The sequence below is a fragment of the Talpa europaea genome, assembly GCF_964194135.1.
Source record: "Talpa europaea genome assembly, chromosome: 1".
NCBI classification, from domain to species: Eukaryota; Metazoa; Chordata; class Mammalia; order Eulipotyphla; family Talpidae; genus Talpa; species Talpa europaea.
In genome coordinates this window covers 11,821,482-11,839,925 of record NC_140073.1, presented here as the reverse complement: position 1 = coordinate 11,839,925, position 18,444 = coordinate 11,821,482, and the positions used below count along the sequence as shown (strand labels likewise).

Sequence of the window (18,444 nt, the reverse complement as noted above, 5' to 3'; positions counted from 1 at the left end):
TGTGGTCAGTTGTATTGTGGTCAGTGTGGGCGTTTGGAGGCCAGGACTTGCATCCTCCACTCTCCCCCTTATGGACCTGGCCTGAGGCCCTGCTCTGATGGCAGGTCATTGGCCTTGATCTTTATTCTTCTGTGAAAATGAGAGCTAATGTGAAAATGATTTCCCTAATTTTGTTGTTATTGTGTTAACTAATGTTATTTTGGTTGCAAATGATAGATCACCCAAACCACAGTAGTTAAATAAAGAGGGGTGTTGCATCTCCCCAGAGGGGAGGTCTAGAGGTACAGAGCCTGGGAGTGGTTGCTTCAGCAGCAAGAGATCCAGGTGTTTCCCCTCTTTCCCTCACTTACCATCCTCAGCAGGTGCTCAGTCTCTCCTCCAGTCATAAAGTGGCTGCAGCAGCTCCAAGCATCAGGGCAGACCCCGTGATGTCTTGCAGTGCAGTTCCTTTTTATGATTGAGGAAGCTCTTCCCCACAAAAACTCTGACCGACTTCTCTGAGGTTCTCATGTTCCGTGTCTTAGTTTGAGTCCTTTGGGCCAAGATTAGGGAAAAAGGGGTGGGGAGGGTGATGCCAGGAAAGGTGTGGAGCCAGGAAGCCAGGTGATAGCAGGGTGTGAGCAACTGGCCATTGTTGCACCATGAGCCCCAATGATACCAGGCTGCTGTAGCCAAAGGGCACATGGGCCTTTCTTTGGGGAGGGAAGAGGGGCATGGTGGATGGGGGAACTCTACCTGAATTTGTGGAGGAAAACCTGTACTTTGCTTGCTGAATTTTCTTGTGGGGAGAAGAAAGGAGCACACTTAAAATGGTTTTTAAAATTTACTTCTATATCTTCCCTAAATCCTAGTATATTTATTGCCAGTTGCTTTGCAGTGGGAGATGGTGTAGCTGGTGGTTTAGGACACAGGCTGTGGAGTCAAACCCTGACTTCCAGTCCAGGTGCTGCAGCTCTTCAGGTCACCAATGACCTGTGCTGCTTCCCTACTCAGGGTGCTTAGAGGATTAAATGAGCTGATATCCGCCAGACTTGGACCAGTACCTGGCAGAGTCAGGGCTCTGTGCATTTGGGGTCATGTGCACGGAGGACAGACCTCCTGTGGCTGGTTCACCTGCCTTCCTCTCCCTCCGCCTCAGCCCCGGTGTCCCTCAGGCCCTCTGCTTTAGCTCCCGCTCTTTAGCACAGCGCCTAGCGCACGAAGGCCTCTGAAGAGCTTGGTAACGAGTGGTCAGTGCTTTGTACCTCGAATACTTATTGACAGACACGTCTTATTTCTCTTCTTTCCTGCAAAGTTCGAGGGCAGGGCCCAGCTCTTTACTGTTTTCAGGTGACAGTTGGATGGCTGGGTGACTGGACCCGAGGATACAGCACATATATAGATGCACATACAGAGATAGTGGTTTGCAAGGGGTCAGCACTCGACATCCGAAGTCACCAGGTGACCTTGTTTAAGGTTTCTAAAACCTGGTCACCGCTTCCTCCACAGAGCAAAACCAGACAGAAGGACAAGTCAGTGGGCCACCAGCACACGGGGATAGGGAGCTGGCCCTTCCCTCTGTGCACCTTATGCATGATGAGAACAAATGTTGTCCTTGTCTTGTACGTTTGATAAATGCAGGTGACTGGGCCCAGAATCAGGCTCCTGGACCCAGCCGGCATGGTCCTGGCCTTGGCTCAGGACCATGGGGCGAGTCTGTACCTCTCTCTGGACCTTAGAGATTGCCTCCTAAGGCTCAGTCTCTCCGCCAGTGGCATTTATTGGATGTCTGCTGTGTGCACCATTCTGGGCGTGCGGCTCAGATGAGGTTTCTGTTCTCCCAGAGTGTACATTTTAGTTGGAGGAGACTGACACTGATAAATGAGGCAGATGTTGAGGAGGAAATGCACCAGTGATAGTATGGAAAGGGGGGGAGCTCATTGTCATTGGGTTGGTGGAGAAGGATTTGCTCAAAGGGTGGCTTTTTAGCCCATGGCCTGGGAGGATCTGGGGCAGAATGTTTTTGGAGGAAGGGATGAATATGTAAAGGCTCTAAGGGGAACCAGTTTCAAGACCATTACTACAGGCATGGAGGGTGGGTAGGGATGTCAGAGGGGCCATGTGGATTGAGGTTGAGAGTTTGAATTTTATTCAAAGTGTGATGGGAAGTTGGAGGAGATTCTACCCCACTAGAGTCCCCCTTGATTCTTTTCCTCTTTACAAGGACCATATTTTGAAAAATCCTGTAAAGAAGTGTGTTTACTAAACAATAGAACATAAAAACATACAAACCCTGAATTATTTTAGGCTTTTAAATTGTGGGGAAATTATGGATCAGATTGTCTTTGGGGAACTGCTCTCCCCCCCCAAAAAAAAAGATGGCAGATGAGATGCTGTCAACTAAAGTGTCTTTAAAATCCCTCTATATTCATTCTTCCCAAAGCTGCCTGCCTTATCATTTGTAAAGTTTACCGCCATCTACTGATAGAAGGAAGAAGATGAAGAAGATGAATTTTTGCACAATGAAAACCCAGACCCTGTTGTACATCTGGCATTACACCCTACCTTTGCCACTAGAAAATGGCTCTGGGGATGGGATGGTGGTGCTGAGCTGGGGAGCTGCCTCAGTGTTGGGCGTATCTGTGGGGAAACACCTATGGGCCACAGCTGATCGGCCTCCTATAACCGAGTGAGCCTGTTATTGTAATTGACCCACAGCTGCACTGAGTTCCTCGGGTGTTCGCAGAACCTAGCCCCAGCTTCGTGTACGTCTTCACACCCGCCCCCGTGATGCACTTCTCAGCTGCTTTATTTCTGATTTGCATTTTCTGTTGCTGAATGAATCTGCTGACTTCCGTTTTCTCTTTTCTGTTACAGATCCTGTGCGCAGGTGAATGTGAGTACTGCTCCCCTCTCCTCCATGTGTTGTTCACTACTGCCCCCTGATGGGCACAAATATTAAGGGCAGTGTGAAAGTCAGAACAGATTCACTGGCTAAAATTCCCAGTTTTTCTTTAGAGAAGCAGTGTGAGGGTAGAAAAGCAAATGATAGAAAAGAAGTTAATTATGCATCTCTGGAAAACAAAAAAAAAATTACATTTCCTGAGATTTTTCCCCCCAACCTATATTCATAGGTGATTGGAAAAAAAACTGGGTTGAAACTGTAATGTACTATGATTTATATTTACTTTATGTGCTGTTATCAGATAAGTATTTTCATGGATTGCTATATTGCTCCATGATTTTTAAAGTCGTGTGCAGGGTTCACATAATCTTTGCAAAGCCAGACATAGTCTTCTGTATATTTTGCCTCCATGTGGAGGGCTGGTGTTCTATTGCTAATTGGTGCTGGTTCATTGAAATCCTCCCTGAAGTAAAGTAAAATAAAAAATAAAGATATGATAGTAAGTTTTTAATGACACTAATATATTCGGTTGAAAGCATTGTCTATTCTGAGATTGTGCCCTTATGAATTTTTTTTTTTTTTTTGGCCATTAATGCTTTTGTAAGAAGTGAAGATAATAGCAGTTGGTATTTTTTTAAAATGTATCTTTCGGGAAAAATATTGGTAGCTTTTGTCCTCAAAATTTGGATTTTTTTTCCTGATTGGTAAAATCCCAAAGGCTGTGAACCATAGAGATAACTAGAATATTCTTCCAGTGCCATTCAAAAAGGTCTTGCTGAAACCTTCTATAAAGGAAATCTCCATCATAATAGTAATGATGCAAAGTCTTTGCAAACAATGGGCAGAGTTCTGCAGTTGCTTTTTCTTCCTCATTAATCAGTTTGGTAAATAAGCTAGAGGGTACCTTGTGCAGACTTGAATCACTCAGCAAAAGAAGAAAATGTCTATGTGTAGAGGGGATATTTTAACCCAGGTAAAGGGGAGATGAAGGAAGCATGATATGCTTTTAAATTCATCAAATTCTGTTGTCTAGCACGGAGGTGGGGTGGTGGTGGTGCCATTTTATGTTTGCATTTTCTTCTTCTTCCCTGTGTTCTAGGCAACAGCTGTGATCAGATTACATTCACATCTACAGCTCACACAATTCATTTCAGCAAGGCACCAGAAAACTTTTCGGTAACACCACTGAACGATTTGAGTGGCGGGCACCAGTGGCCTTCCACACCAGACAGTAAAGAGGGGCATTTAATCAAGGACCTGACACCTGGGACGCGCTATCTTGTCAACTTTTCAGATGGCTGCTGTGTGGTGCAAACAAGTGAGCAAGACTTCTTTTGTGATAGATGGTTGGAGGTGGGGAGAGGGGATTAGAGAATCTTTATAACTATGGTGGGATAGAACTCATCTTATCTGAACTTCATCAGCAAAAAGCAAGGCTTCTTGTATCTCCTCCCCATTCTCAGTCCCGTTACCTGGTTTGACAGGTCTCCTGGTTACTCTGCTCTAATACTTGTCTATCTGCGCTCTGATCAGAACCAGGGTGACCTACAGCCAAGAGCTGTATTGGAGACCCAGGTTTGCTTCCAAATCTGTCTCTAGCTCTGTGACCCTGGGCGAGTCATTGGTCCTCTTCAACCTCAGTTTCTTCACCTTTATTTAAAAAATTAACTCAAACATGCATATACACACACCTACTTTAAAAACATATTTTTAGATACTTTATTTTTTGAATGATGGGGACATAAAAAACTGCATTCCCAAAACCTCCCAGCCTGTCTGTGAAGCCCAAAATTTAGTTCTTAACACATTTCTCCTTTAAAATAGTGCTGTAGGGCTTCCCCTGTGGCACAGCAGGTTGAGCACAGTGCTGTGGGGCTATCCGCAGCCTCTGCAGTGTGGGTTCGATTCCCAGCTGGCCAGGGAGATTCCCACATGGCGCGGCAGACCTTTCCTGTTGCGCACGCTGCTCCCCTCAGCAGTGTATTTTGGTTGTCTGCCTGTTCTGCTCCCCGCTCTGTCTCTGGTGAATCCTCTCACCCTCCTGTGCCTCTGGCCTGTACCCCAGCTCTTGTATAAAAATAAATAATCTTAAAAAAAAAAAAACAGTGCTGTGTAGCCTTCCTCATGAGGTTGTGAATCATAAATGATGCAGAGCGCCTGGTGAGGTCCTGGCATGTGACCAGTCCCCCACACGGGCAGCTGATGTTCTCGGTGCCTTCACTGACACAGTAGTGGTTGTGTTTTTATCCTCATTACCATCATCATCATTGATTGTAAATGCTACTTGGATGTATGAGGAAGCTCAGGCCTAGAGAGACTTTCTGCATGAAGTTGGTTGAACCGTGGTCACAAGATTCCTCCCTGCCTGCTCCTTCTTCCTTTCTGTTGTTTCCATCCCTACCTGTCTTCATTGATTGGGGAAGTGTTTGCATCTCCCAGGTGCCGGGTAAGACACATCTCCGTGCTGGCACTGGAAGGTCATGCACATGCCCAGCGGCACCATCTTCTCTCTTCTGGGGTCCATCCCAAGGTCCTTGAGAGCAAGGGGCCTCTTTACCCAGCAGACGCTGCTATTTCTAGTTATTACTACTCGATCATGGGCGTAATTGAGATGCCTCCATGTTGAGTTTTAACTCTTGTTTAGAATTGTAATGGCTTCTGTTGTTTTAAGATCCCAAACTCTACAATTGGACAGATGATGAAAGTGAGGTTCAGAGAGGTGCAGTGACTTTGAGTAAAATCACATGCTCTCAATCAGCAGGATTGAATATTCCAGAATTTTGTAATATTCACCGCCAGTGACTTTGCTTACCAGGCCATGGAAACTTCAAAACAATCCCTTCCTTTGATAACACTGTTTTCTAGCTGTCAACAGAGAAACTTGAGACTGAGAGGTTTTAAGGGTGTGGCTCCAAGTCCAAAAGCTGTGGGGCAGGTCCTTGGTGCAGCTAGGGTTGTAAGCCTCATTTTTTTCTCTGTGCTGTACTGTCCTGTGCCATCTTTATGCCATAAAACCTTGGTTCCTCCTCCTGATGGCAGGGTTTGGTCATCGGTCATCACATGCCTCTCCACGGGTGTGTCTCAGACTCAGAAGATAGACTTTCTCGGGCCTCCCCGGTGGCGCAGCGGTTGAGCGCTGGGTTGTGAAGCTGCCCGCAGCCTCTGCAGCGCCGGTTCGATCCCCGGCCACCGGGCGAGGGTCCCACATGGCGCACAGACCTCTCCTGCCGCCCGCTGCTCCCCTCAGCAGTGTATTTCGTCAGTCTGCCTGTTCTGCTCTCCGCTCTGGCTCTGGTGAATTCTCTCACCCTCCCACGCTTCTGACTGTACCCAGTGCTTGTATAAATAAATAAATAAATAAATCTTAAAAAAAAAAAAAAAAAAAAGACTCACTCTGTAGCTTAGTTCTCTTTGGATCATTTTCCCCACAGATGTAACCCCACCTTCAAGTCATAGCCAACAGGACCACCTCTAGCATTTTGGTCTTTGTTTCAAAATCTTGTTTCACCAGCGCACATATGTATAGGTGTCTACATGCGGTTTTTTGAGGGGGCGGGCAGAGGGGTAAACAAAAAGAAATGCAATGCTACAATTGCAAATTTGCTTCTGGAAGGTAGTCATATGGAACAGTTCTTATTCTTACATTTCTTTTTAAAATTTGTTTCTTTCCTTTTTCGGGGAAATATTACAATAGAGCCCAGCCCGGTTTTTGGCCTTAAAGCTGTTTCCATTGGTCCAACTGTTACGACTCTTACCTGGGAAAACAATGACACAGATGCTTCTCAGTACATGTATCGAGTCAGGAAAAAGCATGGGACGGAAGAGCATGAGATTCTCCTTACAAATCAAACACAAGCTAACATCAAAGGCTTGAGACCGGGAACTCCATACACATTCTCCATTACCCCAGAAATGGACCGTGGCATTCTGGGAAACTCCATGTACATAAATGTCACCACAGGTAAGATAATCAGCTCCCAGAAATGATCTTGGATAATCATCCATTTTCATCTAGTACCCCGCAGCCTGGGCCCTTCCAGTTGCATGTTGCACAGATTGGATTTCATGGTCTGTGGGAGAGTTGTCGAGGTTCTGTGTTGTTTCAAGCCCACGAGTGGGGTAACTGGAACAGTCAATATTAAGGTCTCTTGTGCTCAGAGAGGTTTCAACAACTTCCAGCTGCCCGGTTTAGAGGATCTAATGTCTTTATTGGTTAATACTTTCCATGAAGACTTGGGAGCAGAGACACTCAATCAGGAATGTGTCTTGGTGGTGTCAGTAATTACCAGGCTTCTTGTAAGCTCCCATGAAAGCTGATGCTGTTTGTATTCCCAGGAGTTTCTGGTGGGCACAAAATATGGTAGACGTTACAGAAGAGGGTGTTTCAAATGAAATTAGAACTTAGTGACATTCAATGATGCTTAGATTTTCATTTGGCTTAAATGTCAGCATCCTGAGCCACCTGTTAGAGCTGCAAATTTAGCTTTTTTTTTTTAACCCCAAGTTGAAAAGAGCCGGAAGCCTGATATCATGGAGCCCATGGCTGGAAGTTAGTCCCGCACCGTGCCTTGTGTTTGTGAAGCTGGTAACCCTCCACCCCCAGGGTGGCCAGTTCTTTTTTTATTTTAGTGAGGAAGCTATTTCTTTAAACCAAATCTGCCCAAAAGCCCAATAAGTAAAATGAGAGAGGAGCTATAGGGGTGGGTGTCATCCGGGTCTTTGGGAACTCCTGGGGCTCCTCAGGGCAGTTTTAGAGAAAGTTACCCCATAAGAAAGTTTTCTGTTATATCATGAGAGAGGAAGGAGAGGAGGGGCAGAGAGACGGTAGGAGAGGGTTGAGGAGAAAGAACACGGGAGTGAGAATTGGTGGCAGGGATAAGGCGAGACAGAGCGGGGGACTAGGAAAGGGAGGTACGGTGGCCAGGAATGCTCAGCCTCGGGGTCCTTACTGCCTCTCAGAGCCCCAGAGCTAATGAGCAGGCCTGTGCACATTGGCTGCTGTTTCTTGCGCATGTACTAAAGGCTCAGCTGTGCTAACTCCCATCATTCTGTCCTCACGGTGACCCTGAGGGCTACACTGGAAGAGACCATCATGGCGAGAAGCTCAGTTCTTTCTGCCCGACCCCTGTGCTACAGAGATGGTTATAACCATCACCCAGTGCATTGAGCTGCCTAGTTTATGGGTGTTACCTTTTTAGATAGATAGAGAGAGATGGATACATGTGTAACCCAGCTTAGAATCCTTTGCAGCACAGGTATTTGACACGAACAATCTGGAGTGGGTCCACTGTGGCACTGCAAGGTGGCTTATGCTCACCTGGCCAGTGTCTTCCGGTGCTGCTGCTGCAGACCGCAGGCAGGGTTGGCTTTGTGTGCTTAACACCGGAGCCCTGGCTTCCAGTCTCCCCAGGGCTGCCAGAGCATTTGTTCTTCAGGAAACCGTCCTGCCTCTCTCCATTTAGCAATGAAGGGAGCCAGTGAAGCCCAGTGAGGTGATGGAAGGGACGATGGGGTTGGCAGGGAGTGGCAAAGTCCTCCTGGGGTTGGAATAGAGAGAGGAGCGCCTTCTCCCTGGTTGCAAAGTCTCGGTACTGTGGAGTGATATTTGTGTTCGTGAGACTGGAGGCCTAGCAACTTATTGGATGCTTAGTTCCTGGTATCTAAACCAAATATGATTAAATGCTGCTGCTTCAAAGCAAATAAAGGAGCATGTCAGATCACTGTGGGAGTCACCTGTCTTGGAGAATAGCAAGGATCTAAAATTTTTGACTTTTCTCTCTATTACAATATATACTTTCTATTTTTCCTGCTGTGAAATGATGAAGTAAATATACTGGGCTCTGATAGAAAGGGAGTATTTTTAGCGGGTCCCCTTGAAATACCAGTGACCCTCGTCATTCTTAGGGCAGGTGATTTCAAAGATCTTGCTCCATCAAGACCCATTGTGTGTTTTAAAAATAGAGCTGAATCCAGTTTCTCATCTTCTGGCTGCCTTCGTGGGTGTGACTCAAGCTGTTCTTACCTGGAGGAACAACACCGGCACTGCCACCTGCTGGATGCTTCTAGAAGACACAAAGCACTTACCCGTCAATATTTCAGAGCTGAAACTGGGGGTACAGCACTATTTCACCCTGAACTTTTCAGAATCAGATGGGACACAGACACCACCCGTGGTGATGCGCTTAGGTGAGTCACACAGTGTGCTGTTAGTCTGCCTGGTTGATTGTGACTTTCAGCCACTTAATCGTCAAAACACACATCATTCTTTTATTGTATAGCATTTTAGAATTTATAGGGGCCCCTCCATGTGTTAGTTTGACCCCACACCAGTACGAGAAGGAGGGTAGAGGAGGCTTGTTCTTTTACAGCACGTTGAGGCTCAGAGTGGCGATGAGACTCCCGAAGTCTGGCAGCCCCTTCAGATGAACAAATACCAGATGTGCCAATCCCGGCCTGCCCGCTGGCGGGACTTACCACATCCAATGAGAACAGGGATGCTTGCAGGCAAATCTAGCTGCACTGACAGTGGAGTCATCCTTTGCAAATTTCATAGCATTTTCAGGGGTGACCCTGTTCCTTGTCAAGAACACACATTTAACCCCTATTTTACACATAAGGAAACTGCACAGAGGACTTTAAGATTCTTGATGGCAAGGGACAGAGACCAGACTTTACGTACTCAGACTAAACGAGCATTTATTGGCTTGCGAGTATTTCCCCACTGTGGGCAGCACAACCCTGAAAAAAGGGATGCGGTCACTCTCCCATCTTCTTCCCTCCTCTTTCTTTTAATCAGCTTCGTTCTCAAAGTAGCTCCTTACACACAGCTCAAGCAGATGGACCTGCTGGTAGGCCCCCGGTTAGTGGGGGTGAGGGGAAACTCCCTCGAGTGGGCTCTGATGTGCTGTCTTGGTATCCTGTGACTGTCCCTGGAAAACCACTTCTGTAGTTGGAGGAGAAAAGATGATTTCCTGGGGAAAAAGAAAAGGCTTGGGGGGGTGCGGGGTGAACCGCAAAGAGCTGAGTCTGAAAGAGCAGCACACCTATGCGATGCCACCTGGATAGAAGGACAAGAGGAAATAGCTTCCTGCCATCCAGGCCTTGTCAGTGTCTGTGTCCCTGTCTGGGGGAGGAAGAGAACAGATATTTATGGAGTCCTGACTCTCATTTATGGAGTCTGCTGTGTCATCCTCTGGGGGTGGGGGAAGAGGCGCTCAAAGACCACAGCCCCGAGCTTCTGGCACCATCAGTGTCTGTGTCTTTTGTGTTTGAAACAGATGTCAACCATGGAGAGAACTCCACAGCCCCTGGGTTCAACCTCGCACCTGCACACCCAACCTCCGACCCACTTCTGACCCAGCACACAGAAGTCACGCTGATGGGGTTGGAGGCCAACACAGCATACAACGTCTCTCTGCATTCTCAAACAGTGGATGGCATGGAAGGGCTGCCCCTGACCCTCAGCTTCCAGACAAGTAGGTTGGATTTTGTCAGATAACTCCAGCCAGAGTTTGTTATAGCATCATCTTTTGTCTCCCATCATTCCGGGGCTGAGGTCTCTTGCGTCACAAGTAGTTTTCTTCCCAGAGGGAGTTTTCTGGATGGGATGCTGGGCAGAGTAGATCAGCAGGTTTCTTAATGCTGGGACCTAGATGCTGCTTTCACTGAGCTCGAGAAACTACAATGAGTCGATGCCAGATGCTACCTCCTGTCTTTCCTACTCTGCATCACAGTCAGTGAGACAAATGTGTGGATTTTTTAAAAAAGATTTATTTATTTATGCATACAAGAACTGGGCACAGGCCAGAGGAGGTGCGGGGGGTGAGAGGATTCACCAGAGACAGAGTGGGGAGCAGAACAGGCAGACTGACTGAAATACACTGCTGAGGGGAGCAGTGGGCAAGACAGGAGAGGTCTGCTGCACCATGTGGGTTGCTCCCTGGCTGGTCGGGGATCGAACTCATGTTGCAGAGGCCGCGGATTGCTTCATAGTGCAGTGCTTAACCCCTTGAGCCACCAGGGAGGCCCAAATGGGTGGATTATTGCTTTGTTTTTTTAAAAGCTTTTTAGAAGCCAGAGTTTATTTCTATTTAAAACACTGCCCATAGGAGTTTAAAAAGATCCAAAGGCCCCCATGACATCTGGGCTTAATATAAAATTATAATTGGGGAGCCTCCATGGTGGCACAAGGGGTTAAGCACAGCTCTGTGAGTCTGTCCGCAGCCACTGCAGCACAGCACAAGTTCGATCCCGGGCTGGCCAGGGAGCTAGCCCACACGGCAAGGCAGACCTCTTCTATGTTACCTGCTGCTCCCCTCAGCAGTGTATTTCAATTAATCTGCCTGTTCTGTTCCCCACTCTGTCTCTGATAAATTGTCTCACTCCCCCGCACATCTGGCCCCAGTTCTCGTATGCATAAATAAATAAATCTTTAAAAAAATTGTAATTGGGTGTTGCTATTGGTGCACCATTTCACAGTCTGGAGAGTGGTTATCTCAAAACCTTTTCAGTGTTTCCAAGGTTTGCTGGTTCTTCTAGGCTGAAACAACAGTGAGTATTCTGAGCATTGACATGCTCCATACAGGGTGGACATACAAGAACAGCAAAAACAATTGCAGAAACGGCCATTATTTTTGCAACAGAAAAAGGTATTTGATCAGATAAGAAACCAATCCAGCAAGCTCCAGAGGCAAAATGAGTAATCCGATATTTTAAAAAAACCACAGATACATTTATGAAAATTGTATGCAAATAGTTCCTGCCATAGTCTTGGCAACTGGTTTCCCTTTGGTCATAAGCTTGAAAAGCTGAAATCATGTGGGGTCAGAGGGCCAGGTATTGGGGAGAGATAGGCGGCTTCCATACCCCCTCCGGGGACGCCACACTCCCCACATCTCCATGTGTCCATCAACCAAGTGGGAACCTCCTAAAATATTATGAGTAGATATTCATTTCATCAGTGTTGAGATAAGAAAATAAGTTTCCGTTTTGACCTGACCTTTCTATTGAAGTCTGTGATTTTTGCTGATTATGCAGAGTGTAGTGTTTGTTCTTGGGTGGAGATCCACTTGAGAACTTTTCTCAGTCACTCCAGCACCTGGGACATGTGCAGGGTTCATGTTAGTGCTTGAGGAGTCATCGTCTCTGAGAATCAACTCAACAGGAGAAGAGAGTCACTCTGTAGTTGCAATTGACCAGTTTGTTCCTTCACTGAAGGTGATGCCTGACTTTTGCTGAGCCCCCTTGTGTGTGTGTGTGGTTGTGGGTAAATACCATAGGATAGCAAGGAACAGTCCTGAAGTGTGTTTATTTGACCGGATGATATACTATGATCACAGCATCACCCCCCAACTCCCTATCTCAGCCATCTGGTTATTTTTAATGCATCTTGTGTCTTTACAGAGTCTAGTCGGGTCTTTGACATCACAATTGTGAACATCAGTGCCACAAGCCTGACCCTGACCTGGAAAATCAACGATAATGCCTCGTCCTATAGCTACAAGATACAGGTTGTTGGGGAGACTTATGTTCTCAATTTCACCACCAATGTGACTCAGGCTGTCATTGCTCCACTCGAGTCCAGCACCTTCTACAACATCACAGTGTGTCCTTTCTTGGGACATGGGTCTGCGGGCACGCCAGGCTTTCTCCAAGTGTACACCCGTGAGTTCTCGCCCTGCTTTGCCATTCTTGCTTGCCTGTCATATGCCAGACCCAGGCGCAGGACAGGGCTCTGTTCCTTCCTCAAGGAAGCACAGCTTGGTGTGTGTTGAAACTCCAGCCTCTGCTTCTAGTGTGGTTGAGACCTTGAGCCCCTTGATATCCAGGGAGAGTAAGAACCTGTGTATCCATTGCCTTTGTTCTTTGGGTGCTAAGTTGTGATGAAGCAGGGCTGGCTATGTCTCTGTCTTTGTTTGCTTAACTACCCCCTAAAGAGAAGATGATAGGCAGCAAATAAAAAGCTTTCTGTTCCAATAATTCAAAATGAAACAGTGAGAGGTGTGCCGGCAGCTTAGTAGTATGGTGGTTTTGATGTGTGTTCTGAGAACTTTCTGTGTATTGCAGTGACCTGTGGGGTTAGCACTAGGATCCTTATTTTATAAACAAAGGGATGACAGCTTACTCTCAAGGCCACAGAGTTCGCATCTGGCAGAGCAGGAAACGGAACCCAGGGGTCCCTGGTTGAGTACCCAGGGCTCGTCTGGAGAGTGTGCTTCCCAGGAAGCACACAGACACCTTCGGCATTCTTATACATGTCTTCTGACTCTTCGGGGCAAATGCCTTAAATTTCTTCACCTTTTACTTTTTAACTGTTTCTTACTTAGGATTGGAATTTGCTGTGAATAACAAAAAGCCCTCAAGTATACATGGCTTAAACAAGATGGGAGTGGGGCCTCCCCCGTGGCACAGTGGGTTGAGCACAGTGCTGTGAAGCTGTCCGCAGCCTCTGCAGCACAGGTTTGATTCCTTGCCGGCCAGGGAGATTCCCCTATGGCATGTCAGACCTCTCCTATCTCGCCCGCTGCTCCCCTCAGCAGTGTATTTCAGTCGGTCTGCCTGTTCTGTTCCCCCACTCTGTCTCTGGTGAGTCCTCTCACCCTCCTGCACCTCTGGCCTGTACCCCAGCTCTTGTATGAAAAAAAAAAGAATAAATCTTAAAAAAAAAAACAACAACAAAAAACAAGATGGGAGTTTATTTCTCTCTCATAAATGAAGCCCAAGCTAGGTAGAGTGTTAGCCTGGACTCCATTTCAAGAAACAGAAACAAAATCTATTTAAATATTTAATCTGGGGAATGGAGAACTTACAGAATCATTGGAAGGGCTGGCGTATTCATTTGCTAGAGCTGCCGTAACATGTACCACATATAGACTGGGAGGTGTAGCCAACAGAAGTTGATTCTCATAGTTCTGGAGCTGAGAAGTCTGAGATCGGGTGTCAGCAGGCTTGTCTTCTGAGTTTTCTCCCTGTGGCTTATAGAGGGCCACCATCACCCTGTGTCTTCACATGGTTGCTCTGTGCTGGTCTGTGTGCTAATGTCCCCCTCTTGTGTGGATACCAGGTATAGTGGGTTGAGGGGCTTCCTTCAATGACCTCATTTTACTTTAATTGTCTATTAAAAGACCCTATCTCCAAATAGTCTCATTCTGAGGTACTGAGGATTAGGACTTTAACATATGAATTTTGAGGGCATTCAACCCATAATATTTTGGGTGCAGGCTTCAGGCTGGAACCCAGAAATGCCTGGTCATTCCAGGAGGAGGACTAAAGACCTCCCTACTGAGACTGTCACCAGCTTTGTCACCAACAGTACCCCCAACTGTACTTGTTGGCTCCAAGAATATGTGCTCTGGGCTGCCATTTTGGCATCGGGAAGCTGCAGTCACCACCACATTGTTGGTTTTAGAGCTAGGCAGCACATCACAGCACATTCCAGCTACCAGAAAGAGGAAGGGGTACTCTACTTTTTGAGGCTACTTCTTGGAAGCCATACTGTGTTTCTGCTAATATCCCATTGGCCCGGAGATAGTCACAAGGCTAGTCTAACTGCAAGGAAGCTGGGAAATATAGTCCTTATTCCCAGTAGTCATTCATACTGCTAGAAGTCTAAGGAAATTGGGGGTAACTGATTTTGGGGGGTCAACAGCAGCTTCTGCTGCACCTCCCTAAACAGAGGAGGTTCATGCCTCCACGTTTCCTGTGAATGTTTTAGTATGACTTAAGTGCGCTGTTTCTGTATTCTCTGACCAAGTGTTCTCACTGGTCAGAAGCACTAGTTTCTGAGGGACTAGTGTTGTTGGTGATAATACAAAGAAGAGGAGAAGAGAGATAAGTACCCCAAGTGTGCATTTAATCTTGGTGTAAATATCTTGTTATGTGCAGTTACCCTTGTCCTCTGGAGAAATAGATTCTTAATCTAATCCTTTACTTCCTTCCCACAGCCCCCCGTCCAGTTTCCAACGCCCATGTGACAAATGTTAGCACCAGGGAAATTGGCTTAGCTTGGGACAGCAATGATGCAAATTTCTTTAAGATAAAGATTACAAAGACTGGAACTGGAGAATGTGAAATGAAAAACACCACTAACCGAAGTATTGTCATTGGTGACTTGTATCCTGGAACCAATTATTGCTTTGAAATAGTTCCACAAGGACCAAATGGAACTGAAGGGGAGTCCCAAACAGTTTGCGGTAGAACTGGTAAGCAGAGTCTGTTCTGTGATACAGCCGTGTTTCTCAAGGAAAATCAATATAATTTATAAATGTCAGGTTTTCCAAATATTGCTTTTAATTATTTAAGAAAAACCTTTAAAAAATTTGATAATACTACATATGAAATACAGACAAGTGAAAAGAAAAAAAATCACATGTAAGCCATCAAACAGATAATCACTGAACTTTTGGTGTATGTAGTTAACAATTTTAAGGTCTATATAGTGGTGCGTGTATTCTTTTATAAGCATTGATGTCATCCTGAACTTGGGGTTTTATAATCTGCTTTTTTCCCCCTGCTAACAAGCTTATTATGAATATTCTCTGTCAATATAAATATTTCTACAGGATCATTTTAATACTTTCCTGTCTAAATCAGGGCTCAGCAGATAATAATGACCCAAGGGCCAAATCTGGCCCAATGCCTGTATTTTTATAAATAAACTTTTATTTATTGGAGCACAGCCATGCTCATTTGTTTATATGCAGTCTATGGCTTCTGTGTGGTTCAAATGAATAGTTACAATAGAATATATGTCCTACAAAGTATAACATTTATTCTGTGACCCAAAAAGGGCTAGAATCGTAGCCTAGATTAGTGGTTCTTAAAGTGTAGTCCAGGAATATCTGTTAGTCTCCCAGATCCCCAGATTCCTTTAGAGGGTTCTGTTCCATGATGTCTTCACTTCTCATTTCCATGTGGTGAGTGCACAATAGAATTTTTCTAGATGCTACAAGGTGTGGATGGCATTGTCACCTGACTAATAGAATGTGTGCTTACATATTAGTATGCTTTAAAAATACCAGTTTTCATTTCTAATACAGTAAATATAAATATCACCTACACAAACAAAAATTTTCTAAGAATCTTAATAATTTTTAAGATCTTATAGGAGTCCTGGGCTTCCCTGGTGGCGCAAGGGGATAAGCACAGCACTATGAAGCTACCCGCAACTTCTGTAGCACAAGTTTGACCCCCAGCGGCCAGGGAGCTGACCCACATGGCGCGGCAGACCTCTCCTGTCTCGCCCGCTGCTCCCCTCAGCAGTGTATTTCAGTCCTGCCTGTTCTGCTCTCCACTCTGTCTCTGGTGAATCCTCTCACCCCAGCACCTCTGGCATGTACCTCAGCTCTTGTATGCATACATAAATAAATCTTTAAAAAAAGATCTTATAGGAGTCCTGAGATTAAAAACTTTAAGAACCACTTGTTTAGATGTTTCATGAATTATTTATTTCTCTGTTGTAGGCCAGGTAGATTATTCACAGTCTTTTATAAACAACATTGTAATGTAATCATTTTGTTAGTTCCATAGTGCTAATTAATACTGATAAATTAGCAATTGGATTTTCATTGCTGTTAAAGATTTGAAGTAAAGGTTTTTGGAAAACAGTATTCCTTGAGCTTTGATTTCAAAAGAGTTGAAATTTTTTATATGGAGGGAAAGAATAAAGACAGACAGCTGAGCCACATGAAATCACTTGGGCTTTGGAGATTCTCGTGTAGGTTTCTTCGCCTCTGTTGGTTGGGTAAAACATGGATAATTACTTGGAAATTTGGCAGAGAACTGCTAAAATGCAATAAACGTATACATGCTGAAAAGTGTACACTCAGTGCCATAGCTTGATGGGTTTTCACAAACTGAACCCTTCTAACATGATTTCTACCAGAAAGGGGCATTTTTATGACAGAAGCCAAAGAACTGAGAACCAGTCGGCTGAACTGGCAAATGCACCCGTGTTCTAGAAGAGCCAAAAACCCTTGAAAGAACTGAGTGTGTATTTTCCCCTCAGTTTTGGAGATTGCCTTTTGTGAATTTGTTTGAGAGTTTGAGGGCAAAAGAGCAAGTTCTCTTGAGAGACACTTGGAAACAAAACTGGATGTTATGATGGTCATTAACAGAGCCCTTTCTTCTTTCCTTTTCTCTGACCAGACTTCAGTGCGGTGTTCAACATCTCCGTGGTCAATGTCACGTCCACAGAGATGCATCTGGAATGGCAGAATACAGATAGGGCTCCTGGGTACAGCTACCATCTCGTTATTGTGTCTCAGAACTCCTCTCTTGAGAAGAACAGCACTCACACAGCCATCACCCTCAGCAACCTGGTCCCAGGCATCTTATATAGCATCACAATCTCCCCAGAATTGGACAAAATCCAGGGGAACTCCAGCTCCATTGAACAATACACACGTAAGTGTCTCAGTGCCTCCTAAGGGAGTGTCTCTGACTTTCATGTGAAGGGTGAGGTGTAAGATTGGTCATATGATGCAGTCAGGGGTCATCGTATTTCTGGATTCCAGGTTGAAGGTAAGTTGCTTAAGCTGAGGACGTTGGCCTCAGCAAAGGATCTCCTGTTCTCATGTCACCTTGGAGCTGTTGGGTGAACTTGTAGTTGTCTTTAGAAGTAGAAAGTGATCCCATAAACATGGAAAGCATAGCTGTTCCATTCATGGCTTGGGAATACAGACTTGAAGGTCACTTTGTCAGGTTGGCTTTGGAAGTGACAGCTCCAATGAGCTTAGTAACTTGCTTGCAACAGTGAGGGCGGTGTTTTGCTAATTTTTGATCTAAAGATAACGGCAGACATAGTAGTTTATAATATGTATTTGTGGTTTTTTTTTTCTCATTCATTAATCAGATTTCAAAAGCAGAGGAAATTATATCTTCAAGATATAGCTCATATCATTTTTAAGTATTAAAAGAAGAATAAAAAACTTAATTCTTTTGAGATTTAATATAAGTATTTTCTGAATGTCTCTTTGGGAAGCCTTCCGTCTTTTGAACCAGCAAATATTAGCTTTGTTCATTCTTTCCCAAAAGGAAGCAGGCTGTTTTGGAATGCAGTAAATTAGAGTCCTCTTTTTTTTTTCCTTTTCGTTTTTTGAAATCAAGGGCCCAGCAATGTGTCTGATATTGAAATAAGCACCAACACCACAGCAGCAACCTTTACCTGGAAGAACATGGATAAAGCTGCCCCCACATACACCTACCACCTTTTTATTGAGGAGGGTGAAAATTCCAGCGACGTAAAGGAGGTGGTCACAGGTGTTGGCATCACCAGTGCTACAGTCGCCGAATTAACACCTGGCGCATCGTATACCGTGCGCATCCTCACCGAAGTGGGGAATGCCACCAAGTCGCTGGAGTCTGCTAGGCAGTCATTCTGTACAGGTGAGTAGCCCCACGTGCCTTTGGGACTCTTTCTTATGTGCTGCTGGCCTTGTCGGCAGGCCCTCCGCAGACTGGATACCTGGGTTTCTCATGCCATGTGGTCTTACACCTTGAGCTCTTCGGGATACCCTGCTCACTCGTCAGTGTCATCTTGCTGCCCTTGTCATTCTTCCTTC

The 18,444-nt window shown here is 45.4% G+C and overlaps 1 protein-coding gene across 1 annotated transcript in view; it reads left to right on the top strand.

The window, feature by feature from the left end:
* The window catches only part of PTPRJ (protein tyrosine phosphatase receptor type J), a gene marked incomplete at both ends in the record, with an annotated part of 138,584 nt that overhangs the window by 97,342 nt on the left and 22,798 nt on the right, over positions 1-18,444 (top strand). The window contains 8 exons of the mRNA XM_084234964.1: positions 2,857-2,869; positions 6,795-6,845; positions 8,846-9,070; positions 10,162-10,359; positions 12,287-12,547; positions 14,827-15,084; positions 17,030-17,287; positions 17,990-18,268. Of these exons, the coding sequence (XP_084091090.1) occupies positions 2,857-2,869; positions 6,795-6,845; positions 8,846-9,070; positions 10,162-10,359; positions 12,287-12,547; positions 14,827-15,084; positions 17,030-17,287; positions 17,990-18,268 (1,543 nt within the window). The remainder of the gene's footprint in view (positions 1-2,856; positions 2,870-6,794; positions 6,846-8,845; positions 9,071-10,161; positions 10,360-12,286; positions 12,548-14,826; positions 15,085-17,029; positions 17,288-17,989; positions 18,269-18,444) is intronic.